Raw genomic sequence first — 25,149 nt, 5'->3', positions numbered from 1 at the left:
ATCTTGACATTTGAGAGGTTTTTCTCCTGTGTGGATTAACAAGTGTGTAGCCAGTCTTGAACGTACACTGAATCCGTTTCCACACTCTTGGCATGTGTGAGGTTTTTCTCCTGTGTGGACTAACATGTGTCTTGATAAGTGCGAACGGTAACTAAATCCTTTTCCACACTCTTGGCACGTGTGACGCTTTTCTATTGTGTGTATTAACATGTGTGTAGCCAGACTTGAACGTCCACTAAATCCGTGTCCACACTCTTGGCATGTGTAAGGTTTTTCTCCTGTGTGGATTAACATGTGTTTTAGTAAGTTGGAACGTTGACTAAATCCTTTTCCACACTCTTGGCATTTGTGAGGTTTTGCTCCTGTGTGGATTAACAAGTGTGTAGCCAGTGTTGAACGTACACTGAATCCGCGTCCACACTCTTGACATGTGTGAGGTTTTTCTCCTGTGTGGACTAACATGTGTCTTGATAAGTGCGAACGGTAACTAAATCCTTTTCCACACTCCTGGCACGTGTGACGCTTTTCTATTGTGTGTATTAACATGTGTGAAGCCAGACTTGAACGTCCACTAAATCCGTGTCCACACTCTTGGCATGTGTAAGGTTTTTCTCCTGTGTGGATTAACATGTGTCTTAGTAAGTTGGAACGTTGACTAAATCCTTTTCCACACTGCTGGCATTTGTGAGGTTTTTCTCCTGTATGGATTAACATGTGACTTGATAATTTCGAATGTTGAATAAATCCTTTTCCACACTCTTGGCATGTGTAAGGTTTTGCTCCTTTGTGGATTAAGGTGTGATATGACAAGCTTGAACGTTGACTAAACCCTTTTCTACACTCTTTGCATGTGTAATGTTTTTCTCCTTTGTGGATTAACATGGGTGTAGTCAAACTTGAACGTACGCTATAACCCTTACCACACTGTTCGTACAGGTGGGACTTCTCAGCTGTATGTATGGACTTACGACTTGACGAAGTTAAACTTTGAGTATTGCGTTTATCACTGTTTCGGTACGTATGACACTTTTCACTTTCACGTGTTACCGTATTACTTGACAAATGTGAGAGAATAATTCCTTTGCCCAACTGCTTCGTAATATCAGAATTCACATCTGAATGAGAAATGGCTTCCTTTAATATAATAGAAGTATTCACTTCTGTGTGAAGATCATATTCGGTGTAGCGTCTGTAACAAGTTCAATAAACAAGGAAACGTGAATATAGTTAATAAGTAACAACCAAAAATGAAATCATACATTATATTTCAATATAAAATTACGTTTATTTTTGTTCTGTTACATGAAATATTGTAGAAACATGGAACCGAGAACTATCGAGGTGTTTCCATATTTCTCTATTCTGGAAATAGAAGTGTGCAATTTGCTTTAATATATCAAATTGTTCAATTATTTATATATACGATATCAGAGTTAAGTGCATAAGAACGTATACATATGTTGTGCTATGGAATAAATATTCATTATTATCAGTGAAAATAGAGATCCATTATTACTAAAATATTTATATATCATTAATTTTTGTGTTACAAAATTTAGCAATCGTAAGAACATGTTGCAATTGCCATTACACAAAATGTAATGATGACAAAAAAACAAGGGAAAGAAATAACAAGTTTTATAATATTGCACAAAATATGTCATTTGAATCAGTACACCAATCTCTACGTGTGTTTTTAATATAGTCTGATTCTTTGAGATAGTAAACATTAATACGTAATACAATCGTTGCGTCTATTGATATATAGCTACGCGGTTACATTTGATACATACTTAAGTCCTCTTATTAAGTAAATACTTTTGAGAGGCGGCGAGTATCCAATTTCTTGTAATTTTTATCTGTTTATTTGAAATACGTGACATTAAGATCCCAGAAGTCCACGTTAAGATAATGTGAACAAGCATTAGCACCTTCGTCACCCTTAGATTATTACTAGTGCTGTTGTACGATTCTGCTTAAAAAAAAAATTCTAATAACCTGGTGTAATTCTATTCGGAGAAATCAAAATTCTATATTCGGTTTGGAAACCTGCTATTAATTTTCTTTAAACAATGCCTGGGAGTGTAACCGTCATCGTGAAACAGTTTAGTCATTAGTTTTTTTTTTTTTTTTACATTAAAAGTTACAATGGCATTTATAGATAAATGCTACACGATGAATAGCAAAAAATGCAAGAAATGTGTTATGCATCGCGTTACATAAGACAAAAAGCTGAGCTGTGTGAAATAAAATATTTAATATGTTGAGTGTCTATATTTAAGTGGCATTTTATCATGTAACGTTCATTCAAATGGTTATCATAAAGACGGGAGGAGCATTAAATTTTTAGTGAAAAATTGTATTTTGACGAGACACTCTCTTTAGAGAGAGGATAGTTTCATGCTAGCTTTTTTACTTTCGAAAAACTGTCGCGTGCACCAGTGTTTTGGGAAATACAACACTAAAGAGGGAGAAGATGAACAATCTGCATATCGCTAAATAAGAACAAGAGATACGTAAATCCATTTTTGAAGGTTTACAAGCCAGAAGACAAAAAAAAAAAAAAAAAAAAAATTGTTTACTTACAAAGATGTGAATTTAATACAATGGTAATTGAGCTAAATTACAGCGCACGATCGACAAGAAGAACAGATGGCGTTCCGTTCCGTTTACACTAAGTTGGGCTTTCAAAATTGTGTCCAAACATGAAGAAAATGAAAACTGCATTTTTGAAGTTACGTTCCTCTGGTTTTCATGCGACGATATTATATCTCAGTAAACAAGCTAGACATCTAGCTAATGTGGCATTAGCTGCGGAAATGAGTAAATCGATTGAAATTAGATTTTACACTGCAGTTTGCCAGACATGCATCTTAGCTAGAAAACTTCGTCCTTCCTTTTTTCGCTACTGTCAGTAGAATGAAGATCCTACGAGTAAGAGAACACATTTAAATTTTAGGCGAAAAGCAATGTATCTGACGAGTGGATTATGGTAGGGAAGAGGAATTTGTTATATAAAGTCTCTACCCAATACCTGTGAGCAAGTGATCAACACCCCACGAGTTTTAAACGGGTAAATTCCTTAGATTTTTTATATATAAATTTAACATATGATATAAAATTAATATAGAACTCCATCATGTATTCTGTGATGCAGTTAAGTGATCACAATTTTGCTAGCATACAAGAAATTTTAAGAAAACTACATTTTCAAGAGGATGTTGTGAAATTACCATGTAAATCCATGTAACTTCACATCAAGTTATAGACTTATATATACGTTTTAACACATGCAACGGCAAAAACAGCAAAAGAACTTCTAGTATGCGACTTGAGAATTAATGGGAAGCAAAGCTTCTTCATAATTTCTTTTTCAAATAACGCCTCCATAGTTTCCGAACGTACTTTTTTACTAATATGGAGCATTCTACTTCATGGGAAAAACATCGGGAAATCACTACTTCTTCCTCCGGAATTCACATTAACATTACATGTTTCATTCCCGCGTTACTACAATACAATACTCAAAGAAGACGGCTATGGGCACTCTACACTAAGTATGTCTACGTAGTTTGAAGGGCCTAATAGATAATATATCTTCTTTAAACACAATCTTGATGGAATAAAAATTATATAATACTATACGCCTAATATTATCATGAACACTGGACATTTATAAACCATATCAAAATCAAAACTACAAAAGTAATTTATACTTAAGCCGAGAAAGCCCATGCTAATTTTAACCTGAAAAGATGCAAGAGGTGCCCCTGAGGCTCCCTGCTGCATATACAAGCTACCTGAACTCACCGCGACCATTTGTATTTTCCGTCATTAATAGGAAGGACTAGTCACTACATTACTATGAAATCATTTGTCAATGGTAATAAACAATGAACAGTATCAAATAATTAGAAAAGTGCATATTTCAATAGGAGCGTCAGAGGCACCCCTTTACGTTAGCAGAAAAAATAACGCTATTCTTTCTGAGATAAAGTAAAAAAATTGCTTACGAAACGCAATCAGAGGGTGCATTTCCAAGAGATTGAAGAATTTTAGAGCACTGGCCACTGGACGAAATACCTATTAAGTATAATGGCATTAAAATTGAACAGGGTGCCTCCGAGGCACCCCTTGGTTAGTGATTGACAGTGGGAATATTCCCAGTGAGAAGGAATTTAAAAAATGGGAATATGCCTTGGTTTTTTCCCTAGCCTATAAATTACTGAAAAGGAATTTATTTCCATTTCTTTACTTTATCTTTCAAATTATAATAACCCTATGACTAATTACATTTTTTTAATATATTATGATTTACTTCTAGGTTTTAAAGAATATGGAGGTGAAAAAATTAAAATTTCTTTGACTGTATTTTATATAACTAATAATATGACTTTTAAGTTCCATTTTCATTTGCATTAAAAAGTAGGGTAATTCTTTAGTATTAGGGGCCCAAAACTAGCAAAAACGAGTTGATAGGGGTGTTCAGGTAGTCAAGAAAATATCGAACACGTTTTTTTTGGGGGTCAGTAGGGGATTTGTACAAACCGTAAAGATAAGTGGAAGTGATTTGTGCCCACCTAAGCGTCCTAGACTTGACGATCCTAACAGTGTTGAGTGAGCCGTATAGTTTGTTGTTCCTCGTTATGAAGTTTCCGCCATTCCCCGTTTCCGTTCCTCTTGGGTCCGAATATTCGTCTCAGGATCTTGTTCTCAAATACTCTGTCTATGTTCTTCCCTCAGAGTAAGCGATCATGTTCCGCAACCATACAGAACAACTGGCATGATTATCGTTTTTTATATTTTAAGTTTAAAATTTCCCGACAGAATTCACGACGACAAGAGTTTTCGAACCGAATAGTAACACAAATTCCCTGCTTTTTGTCGACATTTAATTTCTCCGTGAATATGATTTTCGTCTGTTAATATTGATCCTAGATATTTGAAAGTATTCACATTATTAAAAGTATTATTTATTATTTTAACGCATCCACAATTTGCCGTATTACGGTCCCGGCGCACTTCCATGTTTTTAGTTTTCTCTGCATTTACTTCTAAACCCATGTTCCTGCAAGCGCTTTATAAGATCTCTCCATTTCTTTCTATTGTTCTCCTATCATCCCCTATTAAATTTACATCATCAGCATATGCTATAACCTGGTGAATACCGTTCAAGTCTAGGCCCTGGTTGCTATCTTTGATTTTCCTTATAGCGTATTCCAGAGCAAAGTTAAATAATAATAACAACGCATCTCCTTGTTTCAAGCCATTTTCGATGTGAAAGCTCGTGGACAAACATTTTCCTACCCGGACTTAACTTAGGGATTCATTTAAACATATCTTAATTAATCTAATTTGCATTCTCGTCTGTAGGAACGATGTATAATGTTTCCATCCTAACCGAGTCGTACGCCTTTCTAAAATCAATAAATAGTTGATGTACGGGGTATTGTATTCTCACTTTTTTTCGAGTATTTGGCGAATGGTAAATATTTAGTAGATAGTTGATAGATTTCGTCTAAATCCGCAATGATAATCTCCAATAATTTCATCTGCGTAGGGGGTCAATCTTGCTAATAGAATATTGAAACGATTTTATAGGATGGTGACAGAAGGAAAATGCCTCGATAATTATTACAGTCAGATTTGTCGCCTTTCTTATGAATTGGAACAATGATTGATTCTTTCCACTCTTGTGGCAATTCTTTCTTGTTCCAGATAAGAAGAATGAGTTTGTGTATCTTGTTCCACAATTTTTCGCCTCCAGCTAAAATAAACTCAGCTGGAATTTCATCTACGCCCGGAGATTTCTGTTTCTTTAATTTCTTTATAGCGGTTTCTACTTCTATTCGGTTGGGTTCAGGAATATACGGTCCTGCGGTGTGTATCTCTTTTTCTCCACGCACATTAGTTTTTGACTGCGTGTTCAGAAAATCGTCAAAGAAATCTTTCCATCTATTTAAGATGCTATCCGTATCAGTGAGAACTGTACCGTGAGCTTTCTTTAATATATAAGCACGAGGTTGATAGCGTTTCCTAAATTCGCTGATCCCCTTATACATGTCCCCGATGTTTTTATTTTTACTATTTTCTTCAAGTTCCTTAATTTTAGCTTTCAAAAAATCGCGTTTCTTTGTTCTAAAAGTTTTGGAAGTTTCCCGAATAATATCTGTGAAATTTTGTGTAGTTATTTCATTCGAATTTTGTACCCAACGTAATTATGCCTGTTTTCTCTTCTCTGCTAGTTCAATGCATTCCTGGTCGAACCATAGTTTGTTCCTACGTATTTCCGCGTGTCCCAATTTTTCTTTTGCTGAAATTTTAATGCTATCTCTATATTTAATCCAAGTATTCTGAACACTATTGCACTCGGAATCTACTAAAAACTGAGAATCTATGCGAAGTTTCAATCTGGTATTCCTCTCTTAACTGGCTCTCTTCTAATTTCTTTAAATTAAATCTCTCCGTTTTTGGTAGAATATTACCTTTATTCAACGATAATCCCTCTCGTAGTATGGCTGCTACCAGGTAGTGATCAGTGTCACAATCAGCCCCTCTAAACGACCGGACATCAATTATGCTAGATCGCCTTCTTCTATCTACTAAACGTAATCAATTTCATTATGTGTTTTCCCGTCTTGTGATGTCCAAGTGTATTTATGAACGTCGCGATGTGGGAATTTCGTAGTCTTCGCGATTAGGATTTTGGATGTTGCAAAGTTTACGAGTCTAACACCGTTGTCATTACTTTCCTATTGCAGGCTTTCGTTCCCCATAATCGGGTTGAAAATATCCTCTCGTCCTGCCTTAGCATTAAAATACCCCAATAGAATTTTCATATTGTATCGTTGGAGTAGGTAAATATCCGATCCATTTCTTCGTAAAAACTGGCTTTTATGTCATCATCCTTATCTTCAGTTGGGGCTTTACATTTAAAACAATATTATCACACCACCGTTTCTTAAGAGTAATAAAAGAAAGTCTGTCAGTAACAAATTCAACCCGTTTAATTGCTGATAATATTCGTTTGTGAACGAGAAACCCTGTTCCTAACTGGTGATTTTTATTTCCTTCCCCGTAAAAGAACGTAAAATTCCCAGAATTCATAGATCCATTTCTTTCCCACCTAACTTTCTGAACCCCTACTAGGTCCATCCTGTATTTCTTTAACTCACCCGTAACGGATTTTAACGCGTCTGGCCTTGCAAAGAAAATAATTTTCCTCACATATACGTATATATCTATATATATATTTTCAGTGCTTCGAATTCATCGTTATTATTTTTCAAAAGTGTTGCAGTGGCGTATCTTCTAACAAGCTAGTGTTGGAAGTGTTGCATCCCAATCTTCATCAACGTTACACAGGGTGTGCTCAAATTCATGGACATCCAATAACGGTGCTGGATCCTTTGACAATATCGCCAGTGCAATATTGCCAATTCTCTGTGGACGACATTTGCTATCGACAGCGGGACGCTCATCGAAGCAAGAAAATTAAAACGTTTATTTTATAAAGTTTTCCGACTAATCTTTGAAAAAGGACACTAGTTGGCAACAGCGAATTCAGTCTAATCTGCGAACCCCGATTTGAAGACGACAAAATGGTTTATTTCTTTATATTTAGTGCCTAGAACAATAACCCTTTGTTCGAAAGTTGCTGAGAGACTTTTTCTACTTTAGTTCTCATGAGAACGAAAAATAGCAAGTCACTCCAATTGTCTAAGCGACATCTAAACTAATTTGTGATTGGGCAATTTTTGGTCATCAACCAATAGTGAGTGGTTGCGTTATATTCAGTGAGTGTTTGTTAGTCACGTGACCCACGATGACCAGAAGAAGCACAGGTTAGTCTGGCGAGAAACAACGAAGCCCCTATCACGGGAGGCAAAATCGGGCGAAAGAAGTCGGACGACAGACTGAAACCTCCACAGCGGAGAGGTAGTGTAGAGAGCAGCTCGACAAACTAATAGTGGACAATGAAATCAAGTGCTTTAACCGAACAACAAGTTACGACGAACATTATTTCGGTAGTTCTTGAATATAAGTTGTTTGTGATTGTACAAAGAGGAAAGCATCTCTCTTGGTCATCAGGCAGAAGACACTCGTCAGTGGTCTTAAAGTGCAGAGAATTTTTGTTGCGAGGATACCAAGTCGTCAGAGAACCATTTCATCATACTTCTCGACAAGACACGTTGTTCTATGGAATTTTACCTGGATGCAATTGTAAATAAAGTGCCAATTTTGTTCTGTGGCAGCGACAGGAATATTCAGTGAATTATCTCTCGCGAGAGCTATGCTTCTTCAATTGTGTTAAGATCTAAAACCATTTTAAATAGCCAGCACGCCTACTACGGAGTTATTAAAAGAAAAAAAGTAAAAACAAAGTAAGATTCACTATACGTATTATTTTGCGAATAAGCCACTTGCGCCGAGTTGAATTTACATGTTTTGATTCAATCAATCTTAAATAAATAAAAAAAAAGTTTAGTTTGAACAACATAATTTATTTTAAAGCTTCTCACGGCCGAATAAGTAGCTCTTGTAAAATGTCAATTGTATTTCTTATTGTGTTCTGATGTGTATGTTAGGTTATTTATCTAAAGCAGAAATATGTAATTCAGATAATTTTGAAGCTGAAATATGATCATGTAAATTTATATGTTACTGACGTAATCATTTAGTTTTCAACTTGACAATCCTTCACACCACGAGGACGTAGGTTGTGGTACGTGCTTTCTGATAATTTGCGGGAGTAGTGAGCCATCCCTCGCACCAAGTCCCAAAGGTAAAAAGAGGACTTATAGTGTTAATCATCACACACAAATAGCTCGACCACGACCGACCACGTTCCATACCAACTTTCACTCAATCCTCCCAAAGCATGTTGTGTATCTCGGTGATGGAAGATGATTGGACTTACAATATATATTGGTTATTGTGTACAAGGATAAATAGAAGCGAACTTCCAAACCAGCTATAACAACCCTTTGCCGTAGGAAAACTTTGTATGTATTTACGATCGTCTGTGTATGAAGTGGAAAAGTTAAACAGTAGCAAAGGTAAAGTTCGTGCTCAAGTTTCAGAAGAATATTTGCGCTATCTCTGTGTTTTGTCATTTTTATTGTAAACCCAGTAGTAACGTTACGACTATAGTTTTGTGTTTGACAACGCAACGCTCAATATATCAAGCTGAAAATTTAGTGAAATACCGCTTTTTTTTTTTTTTTTTTTTTGCTACATTACGCACTATTAATATAATTTACAATGATCAACACAGATGGCAAGAAAACCGTGAGAGTGACTTGGACAACGTCATTTCACGCGGGAGAAGTGTGCCAAATCAGGTGCTCCATATTCTGTATTTTTTTGTGTGGTGATTGTACAGACGAATGCTGGTCCAAAGTGCAGTGAACAGAAAACCACGTTTAAAATATGCAAAGCATTATAAACGAACTTACGGATAGTGCTATTAGTATTAGTTAGTTGCTGGAATATGACTGTTAGTGATGAGTGAATCATAGCTTAGTGATCTGGAAAGGAACAGTGAAATGCCTTTTCACGATCAATTCTCTATATAGAGGAATGACCGCAAGACCAGAGGGGGCGGAATGTTAGTATGTACTACAGTAAATGGAGCAGCAGAGGCAGAATGATCTCGTACGTGAACGTGAAACCATTTGAGCCGGGGTAAGTCTATGCAAAAACACAAACTTCAACCAGTGTTTTTGCAGACCACATAGAAACAGTCATCGAAGTTTACTTGAAACATGCCACGATATACTTTCAAATATTGTCACAAGGTAACAAAGTTGTTCATTTTGGTGACTATAACTTGGGGTTAGAATGGATCGACAGTAAACATGGGATAGCATCAAACACAAATGAGACCCATTCGTCGACTGTTCTATTCAGGGACTCGATTTGGGTTAGTACAATATGCATTAAGCGCGTAAAAATAACACCTTAGATTATGTCCTCTACTTTTTCGACAGAATGTATCATCTCATATAAAAAGTTATATCTCTTACACCACGAGTCTCTAGAAGTGACCTACCGCATACCCTATCATAGTCAACCCCAAAAGACAGCAACCCAACTCAAAAGGAAATCTTCTACCTGAATGGGGGAAGGAAATTGCGGTTAAATTTGTAAAGTTCTATATGTTACCGCGGACACTGTTACTACAAAGAACAATGTACGTGACACTGGATCCCTTTGCCGATGTTCACAGAACAGTAGAAGATTTTGCACTATACATAAAAGTAAAAACGATGGAATTTCCAACATGGCACGTCAAAGAGACTCGAGATACATTCCGAAATGAGAAAAAGACTTGGGAACTGTGGCGTATATTTCCAAATATATATATAAAGTTTTCTAATATAAGACGTCACACGAAAAAGCTATTGAGATGTAAATACCTACTATATTTAAAAAATTCAGACACTAGCATCAACAACACTAAACAATAATTGTTTCTTATCAGATGTTGGTCTAAACTTCTAGCATACATCCTGTGGTGTACAATACTCTATCAAGTGCTGATAATTAGGAAAAAAAAAACAAATTTTAATGAATAGTTTTGTAACAAATTCTAAAAAGCACACTGAACGTACGTCCCTTTTTAATTCGTTATCTCATTTATCTATATAAGTCCTACAGAGGAGGAGTTACTCTTATTTTCTCTCCGGCGTCAGAGAGCCGCTCGCACGGACAATACAATCTAGATCTTTCTGCGTTCGACAGCATCTATTATTTCTTTTCCACTTCGCTCATTTTTAATAGATGTTTCAGGGGAAGCTGTTTTCCTTCATCTTGGGAAACACTCCGTGTCTCTCATTTTAAAATCTGGATTAAAAGATCACATGTCATCCTAAAGCAACATCTCACTTCTCTCAGACACATCGATCGTCTGCGAGAAAATTACCAAAGACAGAGTTTTTAAATTCACCTCTCCGTATCTTAAAACAGGTCAATATGGTTTATGTCTATAGCTCTTGCCTCACTAATCTCATTAACATATTTAATCACGCTGTACATTGTGTTTCCAACAATGCAAAACTTGACGCCTTCTATCTCGGTTTATCTAGTGCCTTCAATTATATTAACCATTCTAATCTAACTTACAAAATTTCCAATACATTCTGTGTTCATGGGCCACTCATAACATTGTTGAATAGAAAGTCGTCTTGATAAGATCGATTTCGAACCCTGACATCCGGGGAAGCACAGGGAAGCGTAATTCAAACACTTTTATTGATATTGAACATGAATGACTCGACTAGCAGCTTCAACTCGAATTTTAAGAGAATGCTGTTATTTCCAGAAAACTGCAAAGAAAAGAGGATCCCGAGCTGCTTCAAAGCGAGATGGATAATATTTCTTTCTGGTGTAACACATGGCTTCTAAAAGTTCATCCTGATAAGAGTAAATGCGTAACATAACATCAGCCGTAAAGAAAAATATTTACATACTTCATAAAATATAATCGATTTGGCTATCTCAAGAATCGATACTCTTAAGGATCTCAGAGTTACTTTTGAAACAAAACGAACCATCACAGAACATACAAAGATTTTCACTAAGCATTCAATGCGTCTTCTAAGACCTCTGAACACATTACCATAACTACAGAACATCTTATACCTAGCAACTTCCTACATAGCAATAATTTTACAAAAACTAAAACAAACTTACGAGGAAACGGTCTCAAGTGTAAACAACCGATTTGGCTGGGGTCCGGATATGTGTTACGGGAGACCAAAGTAGGAGACTCGTATTCTAGCGTTTGGGCCCATACGCAGAAATTTCCGAAATACGAGGCCCCAAATTGCCCCTACATGCTATAACTAGGAAGCGAATGGCGTTACTTATACACAACCGATTTGGCTGGGGTCCGGATGTGTTACTGGAGACCAAATTAGAAGACACGTATTTTGGCGTTCGGACTCATACGCAGAAATTTCCGAAATACGGGTCCCAAAATTGGCCCGACATGCTATAACTAGGAAGCGAATGACGTTACTTGTACACAACCGATTTGGCTGGGGTCCGAATATGGCTATTATAAGCCCGTCTCCCGTAACACATATCCGGACCCAGCCAAATCGGTTGTGTACAAGTATCGTCATTCGCTTCCTAGTTATAGCACTTTGGGGCCCCGTATTTTGGAAATTTCTGCGTATGTGCCTAAACGCCAAAATACGTGTCTCCTATTTTGGTCTCCCGCAACAGATATCCGGACTCCAGCCAAATCGGTTGTGTACAAGTAACGTCATTCGCTTCCTAGTTATAGCATGTAGGGCCACTTTTGGGACCCGTATTTCGGACATTTCTGCGTATGAGTCCAAACGCCAAAATACGTGTCTCCTAATTTGGTCTCCCGTAACACATATCCGGACCCCAGCCAAATCGGTTGTGTACAAGTAACGTCATTCGCTTTCTTGGTAAAGCATGTAGGGGCAATTTGTGGCCCCGTATTTCAGAAATTTCTGCGTATGGGCCCAAACACCAGAATACGTGTCTCCTACTTTGGTCTCCAGTAACACATATCCAGAACGCAGCCAAATCGGTTGTTTACACTTGCGACCGTTTCCTCGTTAGTTCAGCTACTGTTTTTATCAATTACATGTTATTATTATTATAGTTATCTTGATTACTTTTACTATTATTAGTGCTATCATCTCTTAGATTTGTGAACTTCGACAAAATATCTTGCCATACTGTTGGTACGTACAAAGTTTGTCATTTGTATGTTAACATTTTTCTTAAGGAACGTGATATTGAGGCATTTTGTTGCACTTTTGACAAGTAAGATGTTTCGTACTTGTATGTGTTCCTATGTTTGTAACCTGACTACATCCTCTTATATACAAGCATGATATTTTAGTAAATCGCGTCATATCTTTTAATGTGTTTCCACTAACAAAATATGGAATTCAAGTAAACGATTTTCACACTTTTGCACACCCATTTTTACCTGTATGCGATAACATGTCTCTCTGAGATTAAGCTTCGACCAAGTCATTGTTCATAATTTTGACACGCTGAATCCTACATATCTGTATTAATAAAACTGTTGCCAAATATTAATTTCAATGAAATCCACCCTACCCGTTTAGAGCGACTTTGTTTCTTCATTTCAGTAGTAATGTTTCCCCTGTGTATTTTATCATGTGCGTTGCAAAATATGAACTTCGTATTCATCATCTTTTCACGTGCGTCCTGCCGCATCTGACATTTTTATCTGTATGGTAAAATGTCTTGCAATTTTTGTAGGTAGAGGAAATACTTTTCCACACTCATCGCATGTGTGAAATTTTTCACTTATGTATATCAAAATTTCTCTTGCCAAGTTTAAATGCGAATCAAATTCATCGCACGACAAAAGCTTTGCACCTGTGTAGTTAAATGTTTTGCCAACCTTGAATGAAAACTTAATCCCTTTCCACATTCTCGGCTTCTAGGAGTATTGTCAAATGTGTGTAACAAGATGCGTAGCCGAACTAGAACGCCGACTAAATCAATTTCCACGTTCATTGGGGTGAGATTTCCGTGCTGTGTGGATTAACTTGTGGTTGCACAAAACTAAGTACCGTAATCCCTTTTTCAAAGAACTAACCTTTTTCTGCTGTGTGGATTAACCTGTGTCTTGCCAAACTTGAACATTGACTAGGGGCGCGGTGGCTCATTGGTAGAGCGTTTACCTACGCTGCGTGGGGTCCCTGGTTCGATCCTTGCTAGAGCCGTCTGGACTTTGTGGTGGAATAATACCGTGCTCGTGTGTTTTCTCGGGGTTCTCCCGTTTCCTCCCATCTTCTACATTCCACCATTTCACTCATCTCTCATCACCACCGTCTCCTTTAGCCTAACCGGCATAACCGTGGGACAGTAAACTTAAAGATTTCATTTTCACTTTTTGAATGTTGACTAAATCTCTTTCCGCACTCTTGGCATATGTGAGGTTTTTCTTCCTTTGTGAATGATCATATGTTGAGCCAAATTTGAACGTACTCTAAATCCTTTACCACAGTTATCACATGTGTATCGCTTTTCTCCTGTGTGGATTAACATGTGCCTAGCCAGACTTGAACGTAAACTAAATCCATTTCCACACTGTTGGCATGTGTAAGGTTTTTCTACACAATGGATCATCATATGAGTTTTTAAGGATGAACGATGAGTAAATCCCTTCCCACAATCTTGACATTTGAGAGGTTTTTCTCCTGTGTGGATTAACAAGTGTGTAGCCAGTCTTGAACGTACACTGAATCCGTTTCCACACTCTTGGCATGTGTGAGGTTTTTCTCCTGTGTGGACTAACATGTGTCTTGATAAGTGCGAACGGTAACTAAATCCTTTTCCACACTCTTGGCACGTGTGACGCTTTTCTATTGTGTGTATTAACATGTGTGTAGCCAGACTTGAACGTCCACTAAATCCGTGTCCACACTCTTGGCATGTGTAAGGTTTTTCTCCTGTGTGGATTAACATGTGTTTTAGTAAGTTGGAACGTTGACTAAATCCTTTTCCACACTCTTGGCATTTGTGAGGTTTTGCTCCTGTGTGGATTAACAAGTGTGTAGCCAGTGTTGAACGTACACTGAATCCGCGTCCACACTCTTGACATGTGTGAGGTTTTTCTCCTGTGTGGACTAACATGTGTCTTGATAAGTGCGAACGGTAACTAAATCCTTTTCCACACTCTTGGCACGTGTGACGCTTTTCTATTGTGTGTATTAACATGTGTGAAGCCAGACTTGAACGTCCACTAAATCCGTGTCCACACTCTTGGCATGTGTAAGGTTTTTCTCCTGTGTGGATTAACATGTGTCTTAGTAAGTTGGAACGTTGACTAAATCCTTTTCCACACTGCTGGCATTTGTGAGGTTTTTCTCCTGTATGGATTAACATGTGACTTGATAATTTCGAATGTTGAATAAATCCTTTTCCACACTCTTGGCATGTGTAAGGTTTTGCTCCTTTGTGGATTAAGGTGTGATATGACAAGCTTGAACGTTGACTAAACCCTTTTCTACACTCTTTGCATGTGTAATGTTTTTCTCCTTTGTGGATTAACATGGGTGTAGTCAAACTTGAACGTACGCTATAACCCTTACCACACTGTTCGTACAGGTGGGACTTCTCAGCTGTATGTATGGACTTACGACTTGACGAAGTTAAACTTTGAGTATTGCGTTTATCACTGTTTCGGTACGTATGACACTTTTCACTTTCACGTGTTACCGTATTACTTGACAAATGTGAGAGAATAATTCCTTTGCCCAACTGCTTCGTAATATCAGAATTCACATCTGAATGAGAAATGGCTTCCTTTAATATAATAGAAGTATTCACTTCTGTGTGAAGATCATATTCGGTGTAGCGTCTGTAACAAGTTCAATAAACAAGGAAACGTGAATATAGTTAATAAGTAACAACCAAAAATGAAATCATACATTATATTTCAATATAAAATTACGTTTATTTTTGTTCTGTTACATGAAATATTGTAGAAACATGGAACCGAGAACTATCGAGGTGTTTCCATATTTCTCTATTCTGGAAATAGAAGTGTGCAATTTGCTTTAATATATCAAATTGTTCAATTATTTATATATACGATATCAGAGTTAAGTGCATAAGAACGTATACATATGTTGTGCTATGGAATAAATATTCATTATTATCAGTGAAAATAGAGATCCATTATTACTAAAATATTTATATATCATTAATTTTTGTGTTACAAAATTTAGCAATCGTAAGAACATGTTGCAATTGCCATTACACAAAATGTAATGATGACAAAAAAACAAGGGAAAGAAATAACAAGTTTTATAATATTGCACAAAATATGTCATTTGAATCAGTACACCAATCTCTACGTGTGTTTTTAATATAGTCTGATTCTTTGAGATAGTAAACATTAATACGTAATACAATCGTTGCGTCTATTGATATATAGCTACGCGGTTACATTTGATACATACTTAAGTCCTCTTATTAAGTAAATACTTTTGAGAGGCGGCGAGTATCCAATTTCTTGTAATTTTTATCTGTTTATTTGAAATACGTGACATTAAGATCCCAGAAGTCCACGTTAAGATAATGTGAACAAGCATTAGCACCTTCGTCACCCTTAGATTATTACTAGTGCTGTTGTACGATTCTGCTTAAAAAAAAAATTCTAATAACCTGGTGTAATTCTATTCGGAGAAATCAAAATTCTATATTCGGTTTGGAAACCTGCTATTAATTTTCTTTAAACAATGCCTGGGAGTGTAACCGTCATCGTGAAACAGTTTAGTCATTAGTTTTTTTTTTTTTTTACATTAAAAGTTACAATGGCATTTATAGATAAATGCTACACGATGAATAGCAAAAAATGCAAGAAATGTGTTATGCATCGCGTTACATAAGACAAAAAGCTGAGCTGTGTGAAATAAAATATTTAATATGTTGAGTGTCTATATTTAAGTGGCATTTTATCATGTAACGTTCATTCAAATGGTTATCATAAAGACGGGAGGAGCATTAAATTTTTAGTGAAAAATTGTATTTTGACGAGACACTCTCTTTAGAGAGAGGATAGTTTCATGCTAGCTTTTTTACTTTCGAAAAACTGTCGCGTGCACCAGTGTTTTGGGAAATACAACACTAAAGAGGGAGAAGATGAACAATCTGCATATCGCTAAATAAGAACAAGAGATACGTAAATCCATTTTTGAAGGTTTACAAGCCAGAAGACAAAAAAAAAAAAAAAAAAAAAATTGTTTACTTACAAAGATGTGAATTTAATACAATGGTAATTGAGCTAAATTACAGCGCACGATCGACAAGAAGAACAGATGGCGTTCCGTTCCGTTTACACTAAGTTGGGCTTTCAAAATTGTGTCCAAACATGAAGAAAATGAAAACTGCATTTTTGAAGTTACGTTCCTCTGGTTTTCATGCGACGATATTATATCTCAGTAAACAAGCTAGACATCTAGCTAATGTGGCATTAGCTGCGGAAATGAGTAAATCGATTGAAATTAGATTTTACACTGCAGTTTGCCAGACATGCATCTTAGCTAGAAAACTTCGTCCTTCCTTTTTTCGCTACTGTCAGTAGAATGAAGATCCTACGAGTAAGAGAACACATTTAAATTTTAGGCGAAAAGCAATGTATCTGACGAGTGGATTATGGTAGGGAAGAGGAATTTGTTATATAAAGTCTCTACCCAATACCTGTGAGCAAGTGATCAACACCCCACGAGTTTTAAACGGGTAAATTCCTTAGATTTTTTATATATAAATTTAACATATGATATAAAATTAATATAGAACTCCATCATGTATTCTGTGATGCAGTTAAGTGATCACAATTTTGCTAGCATACAAGAAATTTTAAGAAAACTACATTTTCAAGAGGATGTTGTGAAATTACCATGTAAATCCATGTAACTTCACATCAAGTTATAGACTTATATATACGTTTTAACACATGCAACGGCAAAAACAGCAAAAGAACTTCTAGTATGCGACTTGAGAATTAATGGGAAGCAAAGCTTCTTCATAATTTCTTTTTCAAATAACGCCTCCATAGTTTCCGAACGTACTTTTTTACTAATATGGAGCATTCTACTTCATGGGAAAAACATCGGGAAATCACTACTTCTTCCTCCGGAATTCACATTAACATTACATGTTTCATTCCCGCGTTACTACAATACAATACTCAAAGAAGACGGCTATGGGCACTCTACACTAAGTATGTCTACGTAGTTTGAAGGGCCTAATAGATAATATATCTTCTTTAAACACAATCTTGATGGAATAAAAATTATATAATACTATACGCCTAATATTATCATGAACACTGGACATTTATAAACCATATCAAAATCAAAACTACAAAAGTAATTTATACTTAAGCCGAGAAAGCCCATGCTAATTTTAACCTGAAAAGATGCAAGAGGTGCCCCTGAGGCTCCCTGCTGCATATACAAGCTACCTGAACTCACCGCGACCATTTGTATTTTCCGTCATTAATAGGAAGGACTAGTCACTACATTACTATGAAATCATTTGTCAATGGTAATAAACAATGAACAGTATCAAATAATTAGAAAAGTGCATATTTCAATAGGAGCGTCAGAGGCACCCCTTTACGTTAGCAGAAAAAATAACGCTATTCTTTCTGAGATAAAGTAAAAAAATTGCTTACGAAACGCAATCAGAGGGTGCATTTCCAAGAGATTGAAGAATTTTAGAGCACTGGCCACTGGACGAAATACCTATTAAGTATAATGGCATTAAAATTGAACAGGGTGCCTCCGAGGCACCCCTTGGTTAGTGATTGACAGTGGGAATATTCCCAGTGAGAAGGAATTTAAAAAATGGGAATATGCCTTGGTTTTTTCCCTAGCCTATAAATTACTGAAAAGGAATTTATTTCCATTTCTTTACTTTATCTTTCAAATTATAATAACCCTATGACTAATTACATTTTTTTAATATATTATGATTTACTTCTAGGTTTTAAAGAATATGGAGGTGAAAAAATTAAAATTTCTTTGACTGTATTTTATATAACTAATAATATGACTTTTAAGTTCCATTTTCATTTGCATTAAAAAGTAGGGTAATTCTTTAGTATTAGGGGCCCAAAACTAGCAAAAACGAGTTGATAGGGGTGTTCAGGTAGTCAAGAAAATATCGAACACGTTTTTTTTGGGGGTCAGTAGGGGATTTGTACAAACCGTAAAGATAAGTGGAAGTGATTTGTGCCCACCTAAGCGTCCTAGACTTGACGATCCTAACAGTGTTGAGTGAGCCGTATAGTTTGTTGTTCCTCGTTATGAAGTTTCCGCCATTCCCCGTTTCCGTTCCTCTTGGGTCCGAATATTCGTCTCAGGATCTTGTTCTCAAATACTCTGTCTATGTTCTTCCCTCAGAGTAAGCGATCATGTTCCGCAACCATACAGAACAACTGGCATGATTATCGTTTTTTATATTTTAAGTTTAAAATTTCCCGACAGAATTCACGACGACAAGAGTTTTCGAACCGAATAGTAACACAAATTCCCTGCTTTTTGTCGACATTTAATTTCTCCGTGAATATGATTTTCGTCTGTTAATATTGATCCTAGATATTTGAAAGTATTCACATTATTAAAAGTATTATTTATTATTTTAACGCATCCACAATTTGCCGTATTACGGTCCCGGCGCACTTCCATGTTTTTAGTTTTCTCTGCATTTACTTCTAAACCCATGTTCCTGCAAGCGCTTTATAAGATCTCTCCATTTCTTTCTATTGTTCTCCTATCATCCCCTATTAAATTTACATCATCAGCATATGCTATAACCTGGTGAATACCGTTCAAGTCTAGGCCCTGGTTGCTATCTTTGATTTTCCTTATAGCGTATTCCAGAGCAAAGTTAAATAATAATAACAACGCATCTCCTTGTTTCAAGCCATTTTCGATGTGAAAGCTCGTGGACAAACATTTTCCTACCCGGACTTAACTTAGGGATTCATTTAAACATATCTTAATTAATCTAATTTGCATTCTCGTCTGTAGGAACGATGTATAATGTTTCCATCCTAACCGAGTCGTACGCCTTTCTAAAATCAATAAATAGTTGATGTACGGGGTATTGTATTCTCACTTTTTTTCGAGTATTTGGCGAATGGTAAATATTTAGTAGATAGTTGATAGATTTCGTCTAAATCCGCAATGATAATCTCCAATAATTTCATCTGCGTAGGGGGTCAATCTTGCTAATAGAATATTGAAACGATTTTATAGGATGGTGACAGAAGGAAAATGCCTCGATAATTATTACAGTCAGATTTGTCGCCTTTCTTATGAATTGGAACAATGATTGATTCTTTCCACTCTTGTGGCAATTCTTTCTTGTTCCAGATAAGAAGAATGAGTTTGTGTATCTTGTTCCACAATTTTTCGCCTCCAGCTAAAATAAACTCAGCTGGAATTTCATCTACGCCCGGAGATTTCTGTTTCTTTAATTTCTTTATAGCGGTTTCTACTTCTATTCGGTTGGGTTCAGGAATATACGGTCCTGCGGTGTGTATCTCTTTTTCTCCACGCACATTAGTTTTTGACTGCGTGTTCAGAAAATCGTCAAAGAAATCTTTCCATCTATTTAAGATGCTATCCGTATCAGTGAGAACTGTACCGTGAGCTTTCTTTAATATATAAGCACGAGGTTGATAGCGTTTCCTAAATTCGCTGATCCCCTTATACATGTCCCCGATGTTTTTATTTTTACTATTTTCTTCAAGTTCCTTAATTTTAGCTTTCAAAAAATCGCGTTTCTTTGTTCTAAAAGTTTTGGAAGTTTCCCGAATAATATCTGTGAAATTTTGTGTAGTTATTTCATTCGAATTTTGTACCCAACGTAATTATGCCTGTTTTCTCTTCTCTGCTAGTTCAATGCATTCCTGGTCGAACCATAGTTTGTTCCTACGTATTTCCGCGTGTCCCAATTTTTCTTTTGCTGAAATTTTAATGCTATCTCTATATTTAATCCAAGTATTCTGAACACTATTGCACTCGGAATCTACTAAAAACTGAGAATCTATGCGAAGTTTCAATCTGGTATTCCTCTCTTAACTGGCTCTCTTCTAATTTCTTTAAATTAAATCTCTCCGTTTTTGGTAGAATATTACCTTTATTCAACGATAATCCCTCTCGTAGTATGGCTGCTACCAGGTAGTGATCAGTGTCACAATCAGCCCCTCTAAACGACCGGACATCAATTATGCTAGATCGCCTTCTTCTATCTACTAAACGTAATCAATTTCATTATGTGTTTTCCCGTCTTGTGATGTCCAAGTGTATTTATGAACGTCGCGATGTGGGAATTTCGTAGTCTTCGCGATTAGGATTTTGGATGTTGCAAAGTTTACGAGTCTAACACCGTTGTCATTACTTTCCTATTGCAGGCTTTCGTTCCCCATAATCGGGTTGAAAATATCCTCTCGTCCTGCCTTAGCATTAAAATACCCCAATAGAATTTTCATATTGTATCGTTGGAGTAGGTAAATATCCGATCCATTTCTTCGTAAAAACTGGCTTTTATGTCATCATCCTTATCTTCAGTTGGGGCTTTACATTTAAAACAATATTATCACACCACCGTTTCTTAAGAGTAATAAAAGAAAGTCTGTCAGTAACAAATTCAACCCGTTTAATTGCTGATAATATTCGTTTGTGAACGAGAAACCCTGTTCCTAACTGGTGATTTTTATTTCCTTCCCCGTAAAAGAACGTAAAATTCCCAGAATTCATAGATCCATTTCTTTCCCACCTAACTTTCTGAACCCCTACTAGGTCCATCCTGTATTTCTTTAACTCACCCGTAACGGATTTTAACGCGTCTGGCCTTGCAAAGAAAATAATTTTCCTCACATATACGTATATATCTATATATATATTTTCAGTGCTTCGAATTCATCGTTATTATTTTTCAAAAGTGTTGCAGTGGCGTATCTTCTAACAAGCTAGTGTTGGAAGTGTTGCATCCCAATCTTCATCAACGTTACACAGGGTGTGCTCAAATTCATGGACATCCAATAACGGTGCTGGATCCTTTGACAATATCGCCAGTGCAATATTGCCAATTCTCTGTGGACGACATTTGCTATCGACAGCGGGACGCTCATCGAAGCAAGAAAATTAAAACGTTTATTTTATAAAGTTTTCCGACTAATCTTTGAAAAAGGACACTAGTTGGCAACAGCGAATTCAGTCTAATCTGCGAACCCCGATTTGAAGACGACAAAATGGTTTATTTCTTTATATTTAGTGCCTAGAACAATAACCCTTTGTTCGAAAGTTGCTGAGAGACTTTTTCTACTTTAGTTCTCATGAGAACGAAAAATAGCAAGTCACTCCAATTGTCTAAGCGACATCTAAACTAATTTGTGATTGGGCAATTTTTGGTCATCAACCAATAGTGAGTGGTTGCGTTATATTCAGTGAGTGTTTGTTAGTCACGTGACCCACGATGACCAGAAGAAGCACAGGTTAGTCTGGCGAGAAACAACGAAGCCCCTATCACGGGAGGCAAAATCGGGCGAAAGAAGTCGGACGACAGACTGAAACCTCCACAGCGGAGAGGTAGTGTAGAGAGCAGCTCGACAAACTAATAGTGGACAATGAAATCAAGTGCTTTAACCGAACAACAAGTTACGACGAACATTATTTCGGTAGTTCTTGAATATAAGTTGTTTGTGATTGTACAAAGAGGAAAGCATCTCTCTTGGTCATCAGGCAGAAGACACTCGTCAGTGGTCTTAAAGTGCAGAGAATTTTTGTTGCGAGGATACCAAGTCGTCAGAGAACCATTTCATCATACTTCTCGACAAGACACGTTGTTCTATGGAATTTTACCTGGATGCAATTGTAAATAAAGTGCCAATTTTGTTCTGTGGCAGCGACAGGAATATTCAGTGAATTATCTCTCGCGAGAGCTATGCTTCTTCAATTGTGTTAAGATCTAAAACCATTTTAAATAGCCAGCACGCCTACTACGGAGTTATTAAAAGAAAAAAAGTAAAAACAAAGTAAGATTCACTATACGTATTATTTTGCGAATAAGCCACTTGCGCCGAGTTGAATTTACATGTTTTGATTCAATCAATCTTAAATAAATAAATAAAAAGTTTAGTTTGAACAACATAATTTATTTTAAAGCTTCTCACGGCCGAATAAGTAGCTCTTGTAAAATGTCAATTGTATTTCTTATTGTGTTCTGATGTGTATGTTAGGTTATTTATCTAAAGCAGAAATATGTAATTCAGATAATTTTGAAGCTGAAATATGATCATGTAAATTTATATGTTACTGACGTAATCATTTAGTTTTCAACTTGACAATCCTTCACACCACGAGGACGTAGGTTGTGGTACGTGCTTTCTGATAATTTGCGGGAGTAGTGAGCCATCCCTCGCACCAAGTCCCAAAGGTAAAAAGAGGACTTATAGTGTTAATCATCACACACAAATAGCTCGACCACGACCGACCACGTTCCATACCAACTTTCACTCAATCCTCCCAAAGCATGTTGTGTATCTCGGTGATGGAAGATGATTGGACTTACAATATATATTGGTTATTGTGTACAAGGATAAATAGAAGCGAACTTCCAAACCAGCTATAACAACCCTTTGCCGTAGGAAAACTTTTTATGTATTTACGATCGTCTGTGTATGAAGTGGAAGAGTTAAACAGTAGCAAAGGTCAAACAGTAGCAAAGGTAAGGTTCGTGCTCAAGTTTCAGAAGAATATTTGCGCTATTTCTGTGTTTTGTCATTTTTATTGTAAACCCAGTAGTAACGTTACGACTATAGTTTTGTGTTTGACAACGCAACGCTCAATATATCAAGCTGAAAATTTAGTGAAATACCGCTTTTTTTTTTTTTTTTTGCTACATTACGCACTATTAATATAATTTACAATGATCAACACAGATGGCAAGAAAACCGTGAGAGTGACTTGGACAACGTCATTTCACGCGGGAGAAGTGTGCCAAATCAGGTGCTCCATATTCTGTATTTTTTTGTGTGGTGATTGTACAGACGAATGCTGGTCCAAAGTGCAGTGAACAGAAAACCACGTTTAAAATATGCAAAGCATTATAAACGAACTTACGGATAGTGCTATTAGTATTAGTTAGTTGCTGGAATATGACTGTTAGTGATGAGTGAATCATAGCTTAGTGATCTGGAAAGGAACAGTGAAATGCCTTTTCACGATCAATTCTCTATATAGAGGAATGACCGCAAGACCAGAGGGGGCGGAATGTTAGTATGTACTACAGTAAATGGAGCAGCAGAGGCAGAATGATCTCGTACGTGAACGTGAAACCATTTGAGCCGGGGTAAGTCTATGCAAAAACACAAACTTCAACCAGTGTTTTTGCAGACCACATAGAAACAGTCATCGAAGTTTACTTGAAACATGCCACGATATACTTTCAAATATTGTCACAAGGTAACAAAGTTGTTCATTTTGGTGACTATAACTTGGGGTTAGAATGGATCGACAGTAAACATGGGATAGCATCAAACACAAATGAGACCCATTCGTCGACTGTTCTATTCAGGGACTCGATTTGGGTTAGTACAATATGCATTAAGCGCGTAAAAATAACACCTTAGATTATGTCCTCTACTTTTTCGACAGAATGTATCATCTCATATAAAAAGTTATATCTCTTACACCACGAGTCTCTAGAAGTGACCTACCGCATACCCTATCATAGTCAACCCCAAAAGACAGCAACCCAACTCAAAAGGAAATCTTCTACCTGAATGGGGGAAGGAAATTGCGGTTAAATTTGTAAAGTTCTATATGTTACCGCGGACACTGTTACTACAAAGAACAATGTACGTGACACTGGATCCCTTTGCCGATGTTCACAGAACAGTAGAAGATTTTGCACTATACATAAAAGTAAAAACGATGGAATTTCCAACATGGCACGTCAAAGAGACTCGAGATACATTCCGAAATGAGAAAAAGACTTGGGAACTGTGGCGTATATTTCCAAATATATATATAAAGTTTTCTAATATAAGACGTCACACGAAAAAGCTATTGAGATGTAAATACCTACTATATTTAAAAAATTCAGACACTAGCATCAACAACACTAAACAATAATTGTTTCTTATCAGATGTTGGTCTAAACTTCTAGCATACATCCTGTGGTGTACAATACTCTATCAAGTGCTGATAATTAGGAAAAAAAAAACAAATTTTAATGAATAGTTTTGTAACAAATTCTAAAAAGCACACTGAACGTACGTCCCTTTTTAATTCGTTATCTCATTTATCTATATAAGTCCTACAGAGGAGGAGTTACTCTTATTTTCTCTCCGGCGTCAGAGAGCCGCTCGCACGGACAATACAATCTAGATCTTTCTGCGTTCGACAGCATCTATTATTTCTTTTCCACTTCGCTCATTTTTAATAGATGTTTCAGGGGAAGCTGTTTTCCTTCATCTTGGGAAACACTCCGTGTCTCTCATTTTAAAATCTGGATTAAAAGATCACATGTCATCCTAAAGCAACATCTCACTTCTCTCAGACACATCGATCGTCTGCGAGAAAATTACCAAAGACAGAG

The 25,149-nt window shown here is 36.6% G+C and overlaps 1 protein-coding gene across 1 annotated transcript; it reads right to left on the bottom strand.

Annotated features, from left to right (window-relative positions):
- Positions 1-1,258: 1,258 nt before the first annotated feature.
- LOC145667540 (uncharacterized) lies at positions 1,259-24,270 on the bottom strand. The gene is made up of 2 exons (XM_081735014.1): positions 24,266-24,270; positions 1,259-15,388 (listed from the first exon to the last, which is right to left on the bottom strand). The coding sequence occupies exons 1-2, from the start codon at positions 24,268-24,270 to the stop codon at positions 13,930-13,932; spliced, it is 1,464 nt and encodes a 487-aa protein (XP_081591140.1). The 3' UTR covers positions 1,259-13,929.
- Positions 24,271-25,149: the final 879 nt, after the last annotated feature.

Source organism: Thermobia domestica, chromosome 13 (genome assembly GCF_964235325.1).
Source record: "Thermobia domestica chromosome 13, izTheDome1.hap1.1, whole genome shotgun sequence".
Taxonomy (NCBI): domain Eukaryota; kingdom Metazoa; phylum Arthropoda; class Insecta; order Zygentoma; family Lepismatidae; genus Thermobia; species Thermobia domestica.
This window is presented reverse-complemented; position numbering and strand designations above follow the sequence as displayed.